The sequence below is a fragment of the Lytechinus variegatus genome, chromosome 17 (assembly GCF_018143015.1).
Source record: "Lytechinus variegatus isolate NC3 chromosome 17, Lvar_3.0, whole genome shotgun sequence".
Lineage (NCBI taxonomy): Eukaryota > Metazoa > Echinodermata > Echinoidea > Temnopleuroida > Toxopneustidae > Lytechinus > Lytechinus variegatus.
In genome coordinates, this window is record NC_054756.1 from 22,578,342 (window position 1) to 22,599,168 (window position 20,827).

The 20,827-nt window shown below is 36.5% G+C and overlaps 1 protein-coding gene across 1 annotated transcript; it reads right to left on the reverse strand.

Moving 5' to 3' along the window:
• Positions 1-409: 409 nt before the first annotated feature.
• LOC121431029 (retinol dehydrogenase 8-like) lies at positions 410-6,740 on the reverse strand. Its single transcript, XM_041628491.1, has 5 exons — positions 6,674-6,740; positions 3,218-3,497; positions 2,540-2,719; positions 1,623-1,716; positions 410-911 (listed from the first exon to the last, which is right to left on the reverse strand). The coding sequence occupies exons 2-5, from the start codon at positions 3,480-3,482 to the stop codon at positions 587-589; spliced, it is 864 nt and encodes a 287-aa protein (XP_041484425.1). The 5' UTR covers positions 3,483-3,497; positions 6,674-6,740; the 3' UTR covers positions 410-586.
• Between the last annotated feature and the right edge of the window lie 14,087 nt (positions 6,741-20,827).

Below are 20,827 nucleotides of genomic sequence, written 5' to 3' on the forward strand. Positions count from 1 at the left end.
CCTGACAGTCCACATTTACCACTTGATCGTGGGCTCGACAGCCAGCATGTGCAGTGCCAAATCGTAATTGTTGTGTCCTTAAAGTGATTGTTTAACATTGGTTTGACTTTTTTAAAAATATGAGCTAGAAGGTCACACTTGTCACCTATGTCTGTGATATGTTACAAAAATAAAGCCCAGAAAAAATTGCGTTAGAAAATAATTATTTAGTGCTTCAAAAATTGAAATATAAAGTGACAGGAAAAACCATCTTAATTTCATCCCATACACTTATGTGTACTATTTAGGCGTCTATAAGACGCCTATTTACAAAATCGGGGTTTGCCTTGTAATTTTAGCTTTTCATTCTCAATACTGGTTGTTTTCAGGGTTTATTAGTTCTAATACATGCACTTGTACACATGTTTCATCTTGGTTTGAGCATTTTTTAAATCGGCTGCTCACAAAGTTAAACAATACCTTTAAGTCGTTGAAAGCCAAAAACAGTAACAACAACTCCCACCCCTTAATGAAGACTATCATCCCAAAAGAACTAGGCAACAAATTGACACCCTCATGGCATTGCAAACGCGCGGCATTTTGTCGACTACAACCTGCTGATTGCCTTCACCATCTGCCCGATCCTCTTTTCGCCGGTAAGATCAGACAGCATTTCTCGAATTTCATCTCGTCCACGAACTATGACAAGATGCCGGAGGACGGGGTCGTCGACGTCGAGACAACGAGTTGCTATCTCCTTGGCCACGACGTCGGGAGTGTGATTTGGCATTGCTTTTACGTATTTATTCAGACTCGATAGCTGACGGCGATCGATGTCCTCTATAGAGTGGTCATTGGCTTCCGATGCAAAATCACGTTGGGACTGAGCTAACAGACCGGTGGATACCTCACTTGGCTCTACCAAACAAATCCTGTGAAAAAAATAATCGGACAAGTTTTCATTTTATTTCGTGTATTTAATTCAACCATTAAAAAAGGATAAATTAATGTATATTAAAAGAGGATAAATACAACAATATTACAAAAAAAATACAAAGTAATAAAATTGATTAAGGAGTCATAAGAAGCAAAAGGTTGTATCATAAGCACGTGGAATTATGTTGAATGGAAGTAAAGTATCTAACTCGTGAGCACAAAAGGTGCTTGATTATTTCAACCTTTTCATGAGAATTAAACTTTGTGGTATGTTTTAACGTTCAGAAAACAACATTACACCTAACATCCCCCAATCGCTTTCCTTGCTTTTATCATTTTCTTTTCTGGGTTGTGGAATAGTTTGGAGGCATGACCCCAAAAGTTTAGAAGAAGAAAAAACTTCAACGGAGTTGCCTTGGGATAAATTTTTAAAAAGGTACGAGCGTTACATTCTCCTCGTTCTTTGTGATTAATCATAGGCAGCTTGGCGGTGTTCTCAACTTTGTTTTTCTTTTTTTTCCAATTTAGCTCTCCTCCAGCTCTTTTCATTCTATCCTCACTTCAGTTTTTTGTTTTTATGTTTGACCCCATTCTTCCGCATTTTTCAAAAGCAGCTTGACGTACATCTCAGGGAAGAATCCCCTAACATAAGTTATGACAACGGACTGAATCTTTGACAGATATTCAACCAAGATAAAGATCCTTACCTTATGTTAAACGAGCGTAAAGCTATAGATAGGCTCTCGAAATAGCCCTCTGCAGCAAATTTGGAAGACCCGTAGATTTCAGCATACGGGCAACCTAAAGGGGGAAAATAACAAAAAGTAACAAAGAATAGACTAACGCACGCACACACACACACACTCTCTCTCTCACACACACACACCAATTTTACGATAAACCTGAAGCAACTTTATTAGAAACTCGATATTTTCATTAAATTCAAAATAACCTGTTACCAGCCCTTGCTTTTCTGCAGCTCAGCCCCCATGATATATTTGCATGTTTAGGTTGATCATGTTATATCATTTACAATTCGTAATTGCTTTCCGCGGTTGCCACACAGTCGACAGTGGCAGCCCCTGTAACCTTTTTATTGATATGCCAAAGAAAACATAACTTCGTTCATTGCTTTGCTTGTCAGATATTTGTTTACGTTATCACTTTCTTGAATCATAGTTGATTTATTTATGAAAAATTACACAAATCAATAAATGAAGCTCAAATTCCCGACAAGCCTGAAAAAGGCATTTGAATAATAATCGCGCCTCAACGTGCTAATAAAGGAAAGCTTTCGTTACTCTTGCATTTGGAGAGCCCGGGGAATTTAAGGTGAAGGAAGAAGGGTAGACAAAGAAAAATAGGGAAAATATAAGAAAATCGTATATACATGATTTAAGCCTTAAATTATCATTTTTGTTTTCATTGCAGAAATCGTGAGTATGGTAGCGTTCTTAAGGCTGTATATTATGGTAAATGAAATAAACTAATAAAAAAGGACAAATAAACGAACAAAACAACTACCCTAACCAAATAGAATTTTACCGCCTTTACATTTGCTGAATAGAAGCTTAGATTCATGTAAATTGCTATTTAGAATTTGGCTTGGCTCGTCTTGTCTTACCTATTCTTCCTGTCAAACTAGACACGGTTACTATTTTCCCCGATCTTCTTCGTTTCATCTCGGGTAAGACAGCTTGCGTAAGTCTTATTGGCCCGAACACATTAACGTTAAAGACTTGCTCCATCCGCTTTCTTGTAATACGTTCAGGAAGCCCCACAATGGTGAGACCAGCTATATTGACTGGACAATTTAAAAAAAGGCAAAAATTAAGACGAGCATGACGAGTGGACGAGGGAGAGATAGAGAGAAAGAGGGGATGTGCGAAGAAGATAAAGGAAAAGGTACCCATCCCATCCAGAAATTAGCTTACATGTAGAATAATTAATGATGATAACACAATCTAGTTATGGAATTCGAAGCATCTGTGTTCTCTATTATAGGTATTGTATCTGATCATTATGTTAAACTCCTGACGAAGACCTGGGGCATCGAAAATAATTATTTTTTTTCTTTCGATAAATATTTGATTTGCAAAACAACCAAACAACAAAAACAATCCATTTCAACTTTTATATAATTTTGTTACCCCCTCTCCTCCCGAAGATAAAGTCGATATGATATTTCATATGTTTATATTTACAAGAAGCCAAAATGGGATAAGTTGATGAATCATAACAATTATAATAATAAAGTAATTATTTGGTCTTTTCACTCGAGAGGGATGGGGATGGGGCTTACTTAGAACATCGATTCTGCCGTATTTCCTGAAAGTGCCATCGACCACGGTCGCAATGTCCTCATCATTTGTGACGTCCATTTTCTCGATGGAAATAGTTTTACCAAGGACGCTCTCTACGGCAGCTTCCAAGCTCTCCTTCTCTGACATTGATATGATGGTAGCGATGACGATGTATCGCTGGGCAGGGTCGTGGGCGAGACGTGTAGCCGTAGCAAGGCCGATCCCAGAAGAGCAGCCGGTCATGAGGACGACTTTACGAGCCATTTTCTGACAATATAACTTGAAAAGTGAACATTATTGTTTAATATATACATATATATAGATTCTAATTTATCGTGGAAGACTCACGTGAACTACTTATGTAAGTTGCTGTCTCGAAACGTGGGAGTTTTAAATAAACTGAAACATGAATTTCCTCACCATATTCTACTATCACTATACTTTACTCTCATATCATCCTACCTCAACTATGGTATTTTAGCCTGGGGCAACGGGGCAAAATTCCTGCTTGATAGGATTTTATTGCTCCAGAAACGTGCAATCAGAAATATTAATTGTGTTGGTTACCTATCTCATACATTTCCATTATTTCTAAAAAAAACCCCAAACTACTCCGTATTTCTGATCTTTATACCTATAACTTAGGAATCTTTATGTATCAGTTAAATGCCAATGATATACCTTCTGTTATTGCCTCCTTTTTTTTCAAAAAATAGCAGTGTCCATGGATATCCTACTCGGCAAAGTAATCTGTTTCATCTTCCTCGTGTAAGAACTTCATTTGCCAAAAGGAATATCACTTTTACAGGCCCTAAATTTTGGAATGCCCTCCATAATGATCTATTACATTAACCCTCAATATATGTCTTTCGACGAAAGCTGAAACACCATCTTCTCAAGGACTATACTTAGCACGACCACAGTTGTGTACCTCTTTAATTAGTTATAGCCTCATTCCATTTGCTCTACTGGTTTACATAGGCGGCGGAAGCGGGGGGACGTGTCCCCCCCTAAATTTGTTGTTGATGACCTTTTTTTTTTTTTTTTTTTTTTTTTTTCTGCTTGTCAATTTATTTTCCTACGTCCCCCCTAAAATTTTTGGTTGAGACCTTTTTTTTTTTTTGGCTTGTCAAAATTTTTTTGGTTGTCCCCTCCTAAAATTTTTTGCTTCCGCCGCCAATGCTGGTTTATACCAAAATTGATTTTTTTTAATGTCTTATTCTTTCATTGCTCCTTTATCATCGTTGCGCGTGGGTTGTCTTAATCCTTGGAAGATGTCCATTCATCTTATTGCTGCCTTATGCCATAAATTTTCCATTTCCCACTCTTCGCAATGTTTATTTCCATTCTCCTACAGGCTCGAATTCAATTTGTTGCTTTGTACTCTCATTTCTTCCTACTCATCATTTATGTATTTGTGTATCCCAAGTTTTTGTTTACTTTTTGTTTGCCCTTTTATTTATCCCTCTCTTGTCGTATTGATATTTTTACGGGACTCTCACTGCATATTCCTTGGAGCCTTTAACCAACAAGCTCTGCTTTTACCTTTGGCTCCTCATATCTTCACCTCACATTTTCTTTCTCTGTCATTATATTACAACAATTTACAAGAATGCATTATAGTACATTTTTTCTAATATATTAAGTATACTTTTCATATTTTACGATATTTATTTATGCTTATCTATAATAATTTGTATTTTATGATATTATTGTTTTTCTTGTATAATATTATTGTTGACATTGTTGAAAGTGTGGTATGTTTGATATGAATAAACATTGAACCTTGAAAACACGTTTTTGTTTAGATCGTCTGCAACATCATAAATGTGTAGGCCTATATATACAGTGCGTATCAAAAAAGTTTACACTTTGAAAAAATCCTGTAAAATTATACATTTGTAATATCCTGAAGATTGTTTCACATTTTAACATTGGTACAGGTCCATTAAAGCAAATGACGATATGAATGTCGAAAAATATTTCCGCTTGAGTGAGCACCACTTACTTTTGAAAAGTTAGTGAAAAATGATTTGCGCAGAACTTTGAAATAGTTATGCGAATAAAAGTAGACCTTAATCATGAAGAACACATGGAATTTAGCTAGTAAAATTGATTTGAAGAATTGTTCTACATTGTTTGACTTGTTTCCTTGCCCAAAAACACTTCGAAGAGTGCATTTCGCCCCACCCCACTCCCCCACACACAGAGGCCATCGTGACGATATTTGCTTTACATTGAGGTGTGATTTGCATGGAATGGCTTAAGCTTGATTTTCATTTTGTTAATCACTGCTAAGCTTGGGAAAAGTGTGGAGAAACAAGTATTAAATGAAGAATGAAATGTAAACCAACTTTCAATGATAAAAACTGAGTAAAAAAATGCTGGAGATGTCTGATATAAACTTTTGTTCAGATTCAGTTATGTCCTCAGATCCAGCTGGCAGAAATAGGGAAAATGTTGTGCTTATTAAGTGTTGAAATTTCAATTTGGGTGGCAAAATTGTCACAAAATGCTTGAATTTATCCGTTTTATTCGAATTAACTAAAAGTGCAAGGGAAATGTATGATAAATCTTTCGTAGTGTAAGTTTGTTTTCGCCTTTTCCCTTGACACAGCATAACACGAGCATTTCTGCGCAAACAGATTTCTGCGAGCTTTACAGAAATGGACAGTGCTCACTCATGCGTAACATTCTGACAAAACTTTTACTTTCATTGGATAGATGAGACTCAAACCCAAGATTATATGTGAAAAAATTACCCGCATGTGGTATATTCTTTAATTCCCAGGGCTTTTTCAAAGTGTAAACTTTTTTTGATATGCACTTTATATTGCTTCTCGTGGTTTGCAAGAATGTAATAATTGTTATTCTTGGCGATTCTGCAATGAATCGGGATCTATTCTTGACCGGTTCGTCTCGATTCGAAGAGGTCCCCGAATCAGAGACAAAAGGGTTCCGAAACCACCGAATCCATCACAATTACAGGTTCGGGCAGAATCGCTGCGAATGTATTTGTGTGAATTTGTTTTTGGTGTAATCTTAGGTTCAATTTTGCCAAGAATTGACCCGAATCAAGACATTATGCCTTTTATAAAATCGATCCATTATTAAAATATATACATATATATATTTCCCGTTTGGAAGCAGTTCTAAAACAGAGCTTGATGTTGCAAACAAACAGTAAGAGTTTGCAAAACTCGAAAGAAAGTTTGCGAATCAACATGATTATTCGCCGCTCAGTTCCGTCTCATGCATTACCATCACATCAAAATGACGCAAACGGTCATCCAAACCATATTGACAACGACCTACATGTATATACTTTAATGATGGCAAACGGGGTGGGTAGATATGAACATTATTAGCGTATGGACTCTCTCCAAACAAAAAAATAAAATGCTTCTTGTACTTTCCGCCATTTTGCAAAGAACATTTCAACTTTATTAACTTACCGTATGAAGTCATGGACGTGTAGTCGTACTGGAGTGAACGTGAATGCAGCTGGTTGAAAGAGAGAAGTTATCTTGCTATAATTATGTTCGGGTAATGGACTTTGGCTAGCTGCGTTAAAGACTGGCATGACCATGATGACTGGGGATTATACAAAGCGAATCTGACAAATCATATACCAATCAAGCTTGTACCTTTTCAACAAACAACAACAGGTATTAGGCCTATGCGTAAGAATAACTGATATTAGCCTACATTGTTCTTCTTGACGAGTTGAAGTTTGTGGTGGGATTCTGTGTGAAGTATGTTGGGAGGCTCGAGAATACGTAAGTTTTACATAGAAATCTGCTTTTTTTCGTTGTCACTTATTATGGAGATATAACGGACAACCTTCATGCTCGTTTGTTTAGCTCTGGTCTCTATTTTGACACATTTTTCTTTCACGCCTATGTGTAACATCTTTTGCTGCTATCCTGGACAAAGCAACCTTGGGCAATGATAGAACAAAAAACAACAGATTTCTAAAAGTAGAATAAATGTAAGGCTAGGATATTTTCCACCGAAATTTTTTTCTTGAAAAATGACAATATGACTTCACATAAATCAGAACCCGATGAAGAAAGAAGAAGCTTGTTTTCGAAGCCTGCTACAAATAGCAGTCTTCGTAAGCAAAATACACAGCTGGCAAGCGGTGAATATGCAGCACGAATTTCCGTGCATCAATTCCACTTTTGGCCTGGGATTGGGGGTCTTTAAATTGTGCCAATGGCCATGAACGCCCTCGGGATATTCAATATTGACTTAGTCTGAAGAGGTTGATCGGTCCACCGAGGCCGGAAGAAAAGCAATGAAACGTTACGTAGAAGAACATTCATCTCTGGGGTGACGAGATTTGGACAGTCGAAAAACGGGACATTTCGCGGTCGGATCAGTGGTGTAATGGAACAAACGTTTTTGCTAAGAAGCTGGGAGCTATACAGCAAATCGAGCGAGAAAAAAAGGCCATTTAAAAAAGGGAATTTTGCGATGAATTTAGACATAATATTTTGAAAATGAATTCACATGTCACCATTACATTTAGCGAGCAAAGCGAGGAATCTAGTTTCGCAATAAATTTTAACATGTATGATGGTCGATCCAATCTCGGGGGGGGGGGGCACTCGACCAAAAAAGTGGTGGGGGTGTGCCGCGGGCGAGACAAAAAAAGGGGGCCTCGGAGCGGGCTTATTGTAAAAAGGAGGGTCCTCGGAACGGGCTTCGGAACGACAAATGTTTGTGAAAACGGGGGTCCTTGGAACGGATCGCCAGCGTGTGAGTGCGAATGCATCCCTATGGACATGATGGAACGGTCATGCATGCATGATGCAGCTTGCGCGGCCTCCGCCGGGTGAGCTCTGCGGCCGCTTGTAACCAAAATTGCAGCTCATTGTAGCAGATCGATGCGATCGGAGCGGCGTAACGAAAAATATGCGAAGCTTTGGAGCGGATTTCTCTCTTCTTTTTTTCTCGATAAGAAGAAAATGCTATGCCTTGGAGCGACTTTCTTTGTTCTTTTTCTCAACAAGACAAAAATACTATGCCTCGGAACGGAAATATGAGTGTAAAAGTGGGTATCCCACATACCCACTATGCATTATATACTGAGTGCCCCCCCCCCCCGGATCCAATTAATTCGAAGAAAAATAGAACATATGCACAAGTGCATGCTGTGCAAGGATAAAAGTGGTCCTGCTTGTGTCACCTTACCCAAAGCGCACCAAATAGAATTTGTGTATAAAGTATGGCCATATCTATTTCATCTATGGGAAATAAAAAGGACTTCATTACTTGTTACTGTTTTTTTTTCAATCAAGACACTTCGACGACGTTAATACCTGCAAAAATTACTTACATATAGAAGTCTCATATACGACCTCTGAATTTGGAAAGCGACTTCGAGTTTCTTTGATGGATTGAAAAAAAAACAAACTTACATTACAGTCAGTCGCATTGCACTTTGTCCGGCACCAGAAAATTTACATTTTTTCAACCCTTCACGCAACCTATATTAGAAAATTTTGTTTTAAAATCAGGTACAATGATGCCATTCACATTATCCAAATTAAAATTTTACAAAACAAACACTAGTTTGCTGTTTAATTAAAATTGAGTAAAAAACAATAGATGAAGTCCCACGTATATAATGATTATATGGTTCGGAATCTCATATATGCGTAAGAAAAAAAACGAGGCTAATTATTATCCCCCTTATATGGACATCCATAAGAGTTTTAATTAAACAAATATCCAGCGAATATAGAGTCAAAATATTTTTTGGGGAAATGCTCACTTTTGATTGGAATGGCCATAAATATATTAAGAAGTTTCAAAATGACAAGCTAAAAACACACAAAAAACATGAAAAACAAGACTAACCAAGTAACACATAGAAACAAAGATATGCAGCCCTTCCAACAACCCCATTGTATGCTGGTGTCCCTCCTGGGTAGTCTACCCCTTCCCATATTCACCTACCCCCTTCCCTTCACTGCCGCAATCGTCCCGTTCTACTCGTTTGGGGGCCGATGGTAAAACAGAAATATATATTCATTATATACATGCAAGCTTATGCATAAAAGCTTATACGCATGTATTTATATATATTTAAATATATATACATATTCAGTAATAATGTTTTTCAATTATTTTTTATTGCATGTCTAGCTCTTCCTAAATTAAATTCAAAATTAAAACACTAATTTATTGTCTTTTAATCAATCTTTGCACGATAAATTTCGTTTGCTTTATTCCGGTTTTAGTCCAGATTATATCCCATTATTCCGGGGTTTTTAATGTTTATTTTGATTTAATACGATAATTGCATGGTTATGAAAAAAAATCTCAATCCTGATACATTTTGACCCAGGCGATTCGAAGATCTTCTGAATGATCAAAACGCCGCACAATGTGCCCGGGCGAAACCAAAGCGCGACAAAAGTCGTTTTGGGAAATTTAATATTTTTAGTGGTGCCATGCCTAGCTGAAAGACATCACTTTGAAGAATGGTTATGTAAAATATTTAATTCCGGAATGTGCATTAATTAAGGTTGTTAATTTCCTAACTTCGAATTGTAAAATGCTACATTTTGCGAGTTGCCGCGTATAATGACAACCTAGTTGAAAAAACAGGTCATGTCACAGGAATTTGTTATTTATGAATATGATATTACTTTCACTTATTCCTGAAAATCATTATCTTTTTGTTGTCGTGTAGAAGGGTTAAAAGTAGATAAAAGACACATTTCACGGGGTTTATTGGATGAGTCCTCAATATAGGCTGATAATCCAAGTCTTTTGCATTTACAGCAAACAAGTTTATATTTCCTTGGATTTCCTTCTCAATCATTTCACCATCATTTCCCAAGATGTCTATGCTTTTAAGTTGATACTAAATTAAGCAGCCCGTTGTTTTTTTGTCTGTTATGTTTGACTCGAATTTGCCTGACACACATCACCCGAAAATGGTCTCCACTTGAGACCACATGGTCTCCACACGCTCTCCACTTGAGACACGAGGTTGCCTTGGTTAAACCAAGCCGATAAAAGTTCTCATAATAAAACCTCACGTACACAAACCTTTTATCTTACAATCTTGTTAATACAAAAGGTCAGTTAATAATCGGCAACCTTTATCAATATTAAATCAGAGTGAGATGATGGCCATTCAATTTTGATATTTTACTGTACGCAAGATAATATATATCTTTTCAAGTTGAAATGCTTTTTTAAAGTTTAATTCTAAAGGCCTGACACGCGTCCGGTTAATGGGCAAGTGGCCATATTTTCTTGTTGACACGTGACGCACTTTTTTTTAATATTTGATTTCATCCATTAACCACTTATAACATGATAAATGAAAATATATCATTCATTTTTGAACCATAGATATTTATCAGAATAATATCTACAGCGCGCCCATTCAGCCCCCTCCCCTGCCATGCCTGCGCGGCGAAGAACAGTTCCAATAATGAATGAAAGCAAGTTTTGCAACAGACTTACTCGTTTCATTTAAATATGTTGTGAAAGAAATGCATGGCAATAAAATATCTGTGCTGGGAATTGTACTTGAACACCCTGCTTTCACAACACGTTTAAATCATAGAATTGCAAACCTATGAACATTAACTTGTCGTATGCAAAAACACGGAATATAATTTTTGGCGCACTTCGAGCTCATTCTGGCCCACTGTGCGCTGGCTCTTTGAAAATTTGTCGGTAAGGCCAAACGGTTTCCGCTTGAGGCATGAGGTTATATCAAGCCGCTATTAAAACATGTAAAAAAGATCTCATAATTAAACCTCATACATAAACCTTTTATCACAATATTGCTACTACAAAAGGTCATTTTAATGATCGGCATCCTTTATCAATATTAAATCCGAGTGAGGTCTGTTGATGGCCATTGCATATTCATGATAAATCATTGTAAAAACTTATTCGTTCAATGAAGGTGACTTTAATTTCTGCAGATTATTCAATTTTGATATTTTTCGCTTTAATAAGCAATATGATATTTTAAACTGTTCTTAAAGATTCAGTCTAAAGGCCTGGCAAACGTCCAATTCATGGCCAAGTATCCTTTTTTTTGACACTTGATGCACTTTGATTTTTTTTCACATTTGATTACCCCATTAGACACTTACAAAATAATAAATACAAATGTATCATAAATTTGTGAACCATAGACGTTTATTAGAATAATCTTTATGAGGCGCCCATTTTCACCCACTCCTGCGCGGAGAAGGGTAGTTTCAATTATGAATGACAAAAGCTATAGCAACTCGTTTATTTAAATGTGTTGTGAAAGAAATGTATGGTAAGGCCAAAAAATGTCTCCGCTTGGAACATGTGGAATCGTACTTGGACCCACAGATTTCACAACATATTTAAATCATAGAATTGCAAAACCTATTTTACATGTATGATTTTTTCACATTTGTATGATTTGATCCATGAATGTACTGTATTTAAAATGTACTGTATGTATTGCATCTAAAATGTACTGTATCTAAGTAATTGTAACAGTTTGACATTTTAAATAAGAAATGTATGCGTGTGTATGCGGGTGTTTGCTAACGAATGGTGTATGCATGGACCTACTAGTAGGTCCATGGTGTGTATGTATGTTGATGTTGATGTATGGGTGCATGCTTTAAATGTACTACATACAACAATTTGAAATTTAAATCTATTGATCTTTATGGAGATTGGCTCTTAATACAAGGCTCTGCCTTTCTTCCTCTCCGAATACTTTTATTTGTACATTTGTATTACTTATTTTACCTGTTTTCTTTTTTGCTATATGTGTGTACACTGTTTCTAAATAACATTTCTACATAAAAACACAAAAAATCCCGCAGCAGAGTCTCGAGAACACCTGTAATCTTACTGCACTGTGTGATCTTACATGCATTTGTGTAAAATTACAGAAAATAGATATTTGGTGTATGTAACCTTACAAATTTATTGTAATAAAACTGTTTTCCCTATTATTGAAACAGAACTGTTCTGTAAAATTTTATAAAAATTGTATAAAATCTTTTTAAACAATTTACAGAATGATTTGGTAACTTCTTCCTGCAAAATCTGTTTCTTATTTTTCTTCTGTAAAATCTTCTGTTTTTTCTAACAGTGTATATATCTACATTGTTTTATGTTTTTGATAAAAGTATTGAATAAATGAAATGAAATTGTCTTGACCCAGCTGAAGCATGGCGGCTTGTCATTATTCAAAACTAACCTAACCCTGAAAAGTAAATAAATGTATAATTGGTGAGGTCGAATATCTGTTTGTCTGACTTCTTTCCAATTTGTGTAATGCCAATTCGTCCAATTGCCAAATCTTCTACTATCATTTGGTCTGCCATCAGTTCATCCACTCACCCCATGGTCTACTTTCATATAATTTAATGCCATTCCGTCTAATAACCAGTTGGCTCAATAGCCATTTAGTCCATATACCATTTGGTCTAATTGTAATAATTGTGCAAAAAGAAAATGAAAAGGATATTAGACCAACTAATATCATCATCTCTACTCGCCGACTCAAGCCAGCATCTCCTCATCAGCTCTACTACTCAAGCTGTTCTCACTCAACATTCCGTCTGGTTTACAGTCCTTTTCAGGACTATTTTTAAGAATGAATACTCTACTCTCAAATCTCCACTTTCTCGCCTATCCACTTCTTCTCTTCTTCTATCCACTGTTTCTACAACACTCCACATGGTGTACTGTAAACCACATCAGCAACAACTGGTAATAGAACAAAATGGTCATAGAAGAAATGGTGATTAGACGAAGTGATGATTAGACCAAATGGTTATTGGACCAAATGGTTGTTAAACGAAATGTTGACGGAATGGCATTAGACTAACTGCAAATAGACCGTTTGGTTAGTGGACGAATTGGTAGTGGACTAATTGGCAATTTACCGTTGATTTTACTGTCAAGCGGATCGGATTCGCCATACCCACTGACCTGTCTCCGTGGTATATTGGTCAGTAAGGCACCGGAGTTCTATGCCCGGGGCCCGGGTTCGATTGCCAGCAGAGACAGGTTATGGCCTTACCATATTTTCAAAAGGGAGGATGGCTCTGGCTAGGGACTTGGATCTGAGCTATGCCTACCATTCTTCTATCTATTTGAATAAGTAAAATTATTATGTACATAATAAAAACATAAATTATATACAAAAAGTACAACAAATTAACTACAATAAAAAGGAGGCAAGAAAAAAAAAGAGAAAAAAGTAAAAATGCTAAAGTAACAATGATGACAAATCTGTAATATGTACATGTATGTAAATCTTATTTAGTTTGTATCACAATATGAAAGTTGGATTGGTATAAGGTTTATATAGATGTATCCATTTTATCCACTGAAGTCCATCCCTAACCCTACTTTGATATCTTTAATAGTTGTTTTCAGTTTTCCGAAGGGGTCAAAATAGATGCCCGAACTTCTAGCATACGGTTTGAAAATCAGTTCATACCATCACCTTCATTGTGTTTTATTATTTAAATTTTATTCCAGTCATTTAACCCAAAATTTTGACCAAATTGCAACATTTTTTTCACCACAGTGCATTTCTGTGAGGTCCCTAGTACAACATATTGAAAGTCCCAAACTATTCGAACAGGCGAAGGCATCTAATTTCCATAAATCCAAGATAGCTGCCAAAATTCATTGATATTCTTTATCCTTGCCCTTCGATGATGTGTTTCAAAGGCGGTATATTTTGAATAATTTCATAATGGTAGCATGACAAAAAAGAATCATAGTGTAGGTTAAAATTCAACAAATAACTGCTAAATTTTCATTTTTCTTGTTCAAAATGTCAACATACCATAATGTAAATTAATCGTTTTTACCTATATTTGTGAAAGAAATAAGTGTTGTGATTTGATATGACATTTTCCATAAGAAATACATACATACGCATATGCACACACACACACACACACATATATATATATATATATATATATATATATGTATATATAAACACCTCATAAAAACAATATACACAGATTGCGAGGGAAACAAACTGATTGACAGCATACTATGATCATCACTCTTCTGTTGTTAAAATATCTTACACTTTGAAGAATCCGTCAATTCAGTTGCATATTAAAAAAATGCTTACAAAAATATCGAAATATTTTGTTATTTTCAAAGAAATATACAGAAAGAGTTTTGGGAATATAATATATATATATTTGTTTCGACCAGTTGTTAAAACTTGTCAAGACTCTCAGTTTTCCAATGGTATACGATTGTGCATTTTTCGTGCGGGATTGAAATTAATTCAATGATCGGGGTAATATGCTGTCAACTGCTTTGATCCATTATAGAAAAATCGCCCTATAAAAACCAGCTATTATTATTATTATTATTGTTATTACAGGAATGGCCCAAACATCGTTATTCAAACTGCATTACAGCTCTTTGAACCTCGAGTGTGACTGCATGTAGATGAAAAGTGTGAATATGACAATTACAGCTATGTTGAGATAACAAGTGCTGTAGCTTTTTTATCCGCCTCTGCAGAAGAAAAAATGAAAGTGATCATTAAATTCTGAGGACCAAAAGATCATTTTCAGAATATGCAATAGATGATTATCATGCCTTCTTTTTTAATTATTTTTTTAGGAAGACGTCCAATTTCTATGTATTTGATCATCGAAGTTAGGCATCATACAGTGTTATCTTTCTTTTGAAACAGCGAGGAAGAATTGAATTCTGATTTCAATCTCGGGATGGCCTTCAATTACCACTGGAAGCTGTAAAACTAATGAGACGTATATTCCACCAAGCAAATGTCTTCATATAGTACAGTCGCTTATGTCAGATATTTGGCTCCAGCTAGATTTGCTTGCCAAAATGGATTTTATTGGCTAACTTTGTCAATTTGAGGGTGCTGATTTCAAAAATTTAGGGTGCCATTTTTTCCGAGCACGTCTTCAGCCGCCATTTTGAAATTCAAAATGGCCGCCGTTTTGAAATGCATTTTCTCCTCTATCTCGACTTGTGAGCAGTATAAACAGTTAAAATTGGTGGCACTACCCATGTTTGTGATATGATAGATTTCATTCATAGCATAACAATTATTGCAACTCATAAGATTAGGCCGCCATCTTGAATTTCAACATGGCCGCCATCCCGGGGAGGGGGAAGCCTCAGAGGCCCCCCCCCCCTCAACGAGCTGCGCGATATTTTTGCCGTGCAAAATTTTTTGACCGCGCTGCTCGCTGAATTTTTACTTTCAAGTCTTGCGCAACGTTTGAGACCAATTTTGCGTCACCTGGGTACGCGGTTACGAAATTACGCAACATTATGTAAGTGCATGTCAGACTAAAAATTGCTCAAAAACGTGATTTTGTGTACAAAGTCAATGTACATTGTACATCAAAAATCATAAATGTATCATTATTTTTAGTTTTGCTGATCTAAATGTTTGTATTTTATGCTGTTTATGATCTTAGAAGAGTCCTCAACGAATTTCATTCAAAAATTGCCCCAAAACAAGGAAATACATGTGGTCGCATGTCATAAGGTGGTCCAATTTCGCGAACAGGGTAAAAATGGTCAAAAATTATATTTTTTGATATGTTATAGCTATTACCATTCTCTAAATAATGAAAAAGTTTTAAATCTCGAATACCTTTATTTTTCCTTAAAATGACTAATCAACAGCTAATTATTACATAGACGTCAATGTAAATGTGAATTTTGAAATGTGTTTTTCTCAAATTGGACCTGCTGCACATAAAATGGTATCAAAAGTTAATGCAACATTGGATCACCATAGTATTTTGCAGTTATAATCTTGAAACTTCAATAATTAAATCTGTGCCAAAAATCGAATAATTATTTATTATTGTATGAATATTAATCATACTAATTAATTACCAGTATTTAATTTCACAATTTTGCCCCCAAAATACTTGTCACTGTATTTATATGCTTGGCAAAATGACAACATCATGGGTAGAAATGTGTGTTGCAATGATACACAACATTTGTACTAAAAATTAAGATTACACGTTAGATAATTAACCAAATCTCTCTGGTTTACTAATTGATTAAGTTGCAGATCAGAGCTGACATACACATGTATTCCATTGCTGTATATTTCAAAAATTGTCAAATTTTTATGACATTTAGTTGTTCCCTGCTTTAAAACACCCAGAATTATGAGGATTACAGTCATATTACACATTATAGAAAGTTGTTAATTAGGTTTAATTAATATTTTATTATTTACCGCATCCACCGGCTCCGCCACCCCTGTTACTTCAAACTTAATGTGCTATAGTTTTTGTTCCTGATATTGTATTGATCTAATTCATTGTAATATATTTAGCCTATAGTTCTAGCTTCAAAATGAGATATTACTCAATAAATTTGGTCAAGATGCTGTGATGTAGCAACAATTTATCCATGGCACCGTGTGGAAAATTGTTCATACGCCACCCTTTTTGCATACCCAACTTATGAAATGCGACCATGTACATATAAAGAAATTGCAAAAAAACAATATAATACATAAGAAATTGATCTGATATCACAATTTTTTATTGTAAACTTGCTAAGAACACCACAAAGAGTTTCTATGCCAAAAATTGGAACATTTGGAGCTGTATGTATGGAGTTAGAGGAAAAAGTATGATTTCGCATACTAATTACTCATAAATTAGCATAATTACTTGATAACAATTCGCATTAAATAAATTACTATACAATTTTGTAGATTATGTCCACGACAACTTGTATGCCAATTTCCGGCGCGATCACGCGGTCGACTGCCAAGATCTCAAGGGGGGCTGGGAGGCCATGTGAACCCCCTAAATACCCCGGCCTAGATAGGGATAACTTGCAAACTTCTGCAAATGTTAATAAACAAAGGTGTTTGAAAAAAAGTTTTACTCTCTAATTTCCTATTTGCTTGGAATGGTCCATGCATTATGTGAGTATTAAGAGAAATGTCAGTGTGGTGACCAGTACAAGCGAGGGCATGGAGAGATGGCACAATTTCTGATGGCCCACATGAAGCAAGTTGAAAGCCTCCATTTGATTCGCGCAAGCAGGCAGGGAGAATGGGAGCTACATCTTGCTGCCATGGAGGAGCAGGTAAAATACTACTTTGTTCATGACCTCTACAAATACGCTCGGCTAGTCCCAGTGTACCTTGTAGAAATGCAGATGCTTCAAAGAACTGATGAGGAAACATGGAATTCCCTGAAATGTGGAGACTTCAGGGTGACAAAGTCAGGAATTCCCTTCACCAATCTCTTCATGATCAAACATTGGAGCAACTCATCCGAGAACTGAAGGTTGTGGGTGGCATCATTGGGCTTACACAGAAAGAGGATGCACTAGACAGGTTCTTCTTAATTGGTCCTGAACTTGTTACCATAGTACATGACTTTCAGAATGCTTATTGCATAAGCAGAGACAACACAACAACCAAGGAACACTATCAGCTAAGTGGCTCAATGGCAGTACGAATGTATTGCCATTCAGAACAGATCAAACAGGGCATTGACAAACATTGTGGAGCCCCATTCACAGACAAAAGCGCTGATCTAGTGAACTTAGTTTCAAATATGGCAGTTCCAGAGAAGGCAAAAGAAGATATACTAGACAGAGATGCAAAGGGTTTGAAGAAATTTGAAGAGTTTTTATCAGAGAGAGTTGTTGCTACTACAGCAGATAAGTCTGTTTTGGATCCAATGAAGAAAATTGAACTAAAAGACGTTTAATACATGCAAGCAGAAAACAAAGTGTAAAGTTAGAAATAAGACTGTGAAGTTAAGAGAAGATCTTCAGCTCCTGGCACGGTTTCTTGTAGTGCAGCAGTCTTGCCCTGGAATGATTGAATCTCTGGGTCAAACAGTTGGAATGGAAAGTATGAATTTTCTGTCATCCCACGGTCACTATTTTCTTCAGATGGAAGCCTTCTTATTCCCACCGACAAGAGCGCTTTCATGCATGCCATTGAAGAATATGATGCACAATCTACAGATGGAAAAGAAGTAGATTCGCCAACCAATGTGTCAACGAACATGAAACAAGCGGGACAAAGTATTCATTATCGATGCCATGGCGGTTGTACAGGCCATCAACAAGGGCCCATCAATGCATACTTGCTTAAAATTTGCTAAAGCCTTCATTCGGAGCATCTGGAAAATCATGACAGATACATAGACAACTCCTTGAAGGCCCAAACACGTAGAATGAGATCTGCTGGCATCAATCCAGTAAAATTTGACATCAAAGATTCCACCAACGTCAAACTAGTTCCACTAAAGACTCTGCTGTCCCACAATGAAACGAAAGCAAAGCTGACAGAGTACCCAGGAAAAGCTCTTCTACATGACTATTCAGACAGTAGCAAGAGCATAGTTACTGCCTATGGAACCTCAACATATGCTACAAACAAGGCGTCTTTGATTCCAGTATTGGCATGCACTCCCGTGAAGAGCCAGACACATTGATACCTCTGCATGTAATCGATGCATCAATGTGTACTGGAGACATCAGAGATATAGACGTCTATTCTCCTGATACAGATGTCTTCATCTATTTGATGGATATGCACTCTTGCAGCAACATTAGAGGCAAGCTTCATTTCATCCCTGGTAAAGGGAAGGCAAAGAGAACGATTGAAAGACGAGAAAGATGTGCAGCAATTTGACAGGAGAAAAGCAAGGGTCTGCTTGGTCTCCATGCCTTCAGTGGTGCTGATTGGGGAGGGAAGTTTGCTGGCATATCTACGAGTAGATGGATAAAGAACTATCTCAAACTTGCCACAGATTCTGATGCAGTCGCTGTTTTCCAGAAATTAGGCGGACATGATTTCGACTTGGACAGTATGACATCTATCATTGAAGACTTTGTGTGCACAGAGTTCGCCCAAACCAGTACTTTCAAGACAGTCAAAGACCTGAAAGTTTTCAAGAGCAAGAATCTTGAAGCAGAAAAACTGCCACCAACACTTTTTAAACCGCACATTCAGCGAGCACATGTTATATCACTTATCGGGAAAAGCTACAAAGAGCCACTTTCTGAAATACCTCCTCTAAGTGAAAATTGATGGGAAAGATCAGCAGATGGAACATTCTCTGCAAAGAAATGCCTTGAACTATCTGTGCACCTCAAGCTGTAATTGAACTTGTGAAATGTGGATGTAGAGGCAATTGCCAGGGTAATTGTTCCTGCCGAAAGAATGACTTACCATGCACAGCCCTGTGTAAATGTAACGACTGCTAAAACACAGTGGATTACAAAGCGACACATGAACATGATGAAGACTTTTAAGAATCTATCATCTGGAACCAGAGCACTCTCCAAGCACACTTGAATAAAACAATAGTTGTCAATCAAGTCCAGAAAAAAGTTTAGTTAGAATCTAAAATTACAGTGAATTAAGAGTGCACGGTATTCTCTTTGACTTCTTTAATTACTTTATTTGGCTGATGATAATGATAATCCTATCAATGCACTCTTAATTCACATGTACAATGTATTATGATACATACGTTTTGATCACTTATTAAGTTTCATTCATTTCACATCTATTGAACAAGAAATGGTTAGACGTTTAATCATAATGTACACGTAGTTGTGGCAGGATTTTATGGCAGATGTTATGGTTGCCCCCCAGGAAAAAAATAAAGGAAATCATGGCTCGAAAGCTCATGATAGCGGACAAAATCTATTCCAAGATGGCGGCCATATTGGAATTTAAGGTGGTGGCCTTGTTGAAATTCAAGATGGCTTCCAGTATTAATGAGCTGGAAGAAAATTTGTGACCTTATTGAATATTTGGTACACAATCAGGGGCACTTACACCATTTTAAAGGAAATGCATGGCTCTAAAGCTCAAGATAACGGACAAAATCTATTCCAACGGCGGCCATATTGGAATTCAAGGTGGCGGCCTTGTTGAAATTCAAGACGGCAGCCAGTATTAATGAGCTGGAAGAAAATTTGTGACCTTATTACATATTTGGTACAAAACTACGGGCATTTACACCATTTTAAAGGAAATCATGGCTCTATAAAGCTCAAGATAGGACAAAATCTATTTTAAGATGGCGGCCATCTTGAAATTCAAGATGGCGGCCTAAGTTGATGACTTGCAATTAAAGTTAAAACATGAATTAAATCTATGGTATCACAAACATGGGTTTTGCCACCAATTTTAATTGTTTATATAGCTCAGAAATCGAGATAAAGGAGAAAATGCATTTCAAAACGGCGGCCATTTTGAATTTCAAAATGGCGGCTGAAGACGTGCTCGAAAAAAATGGCACCCTAAATTTTTTAAATCAGCACCCTTGAATTAACAAAGTTAGCTATTAAAATCCATTTTGGCAAGCAAATCTAGCTGGAGAACATAGTCTCCTATACTAATAGCAATAAGTATTAAGCGAAAATTGAAATTCTTAAACTCTACCACGTCTACAGGGTTTTAAAGGAGTCAAGTAATGAGTTCTGTAAAACATGTCATAAAAGCTCATTAACTCTGCTTTCACAATTGCCAATATGATTATGCAGTCAATAGTTAGTTGATATATCATGTTATTTCGAAAGAAAACAAAAATGCTGGA

Coding starts and splice junctions, on each gene's coding strand:
- LOC121431029 (XM_041628491.1), bottom strand. CDS start 3,482: ATGGCTCGTAAAGTCGTCCTCATGACCGGCTGCTCTTCTGGGATCGGC. Junction 2,720..3,217: donor CGGCAGAATCGATGTTCTAA/GTAAGCCCCATC, acceptor TAAATTGTCCAG/TCAATATAGCTGGTCTCACC. Junction 1,717..2,539: donor TAGTTTGACAGGAAGAATAG/GTAAGACAAGAC, acceptor TTCCCCCTTTAG/GTTGCCCGTATGCTGAAATC.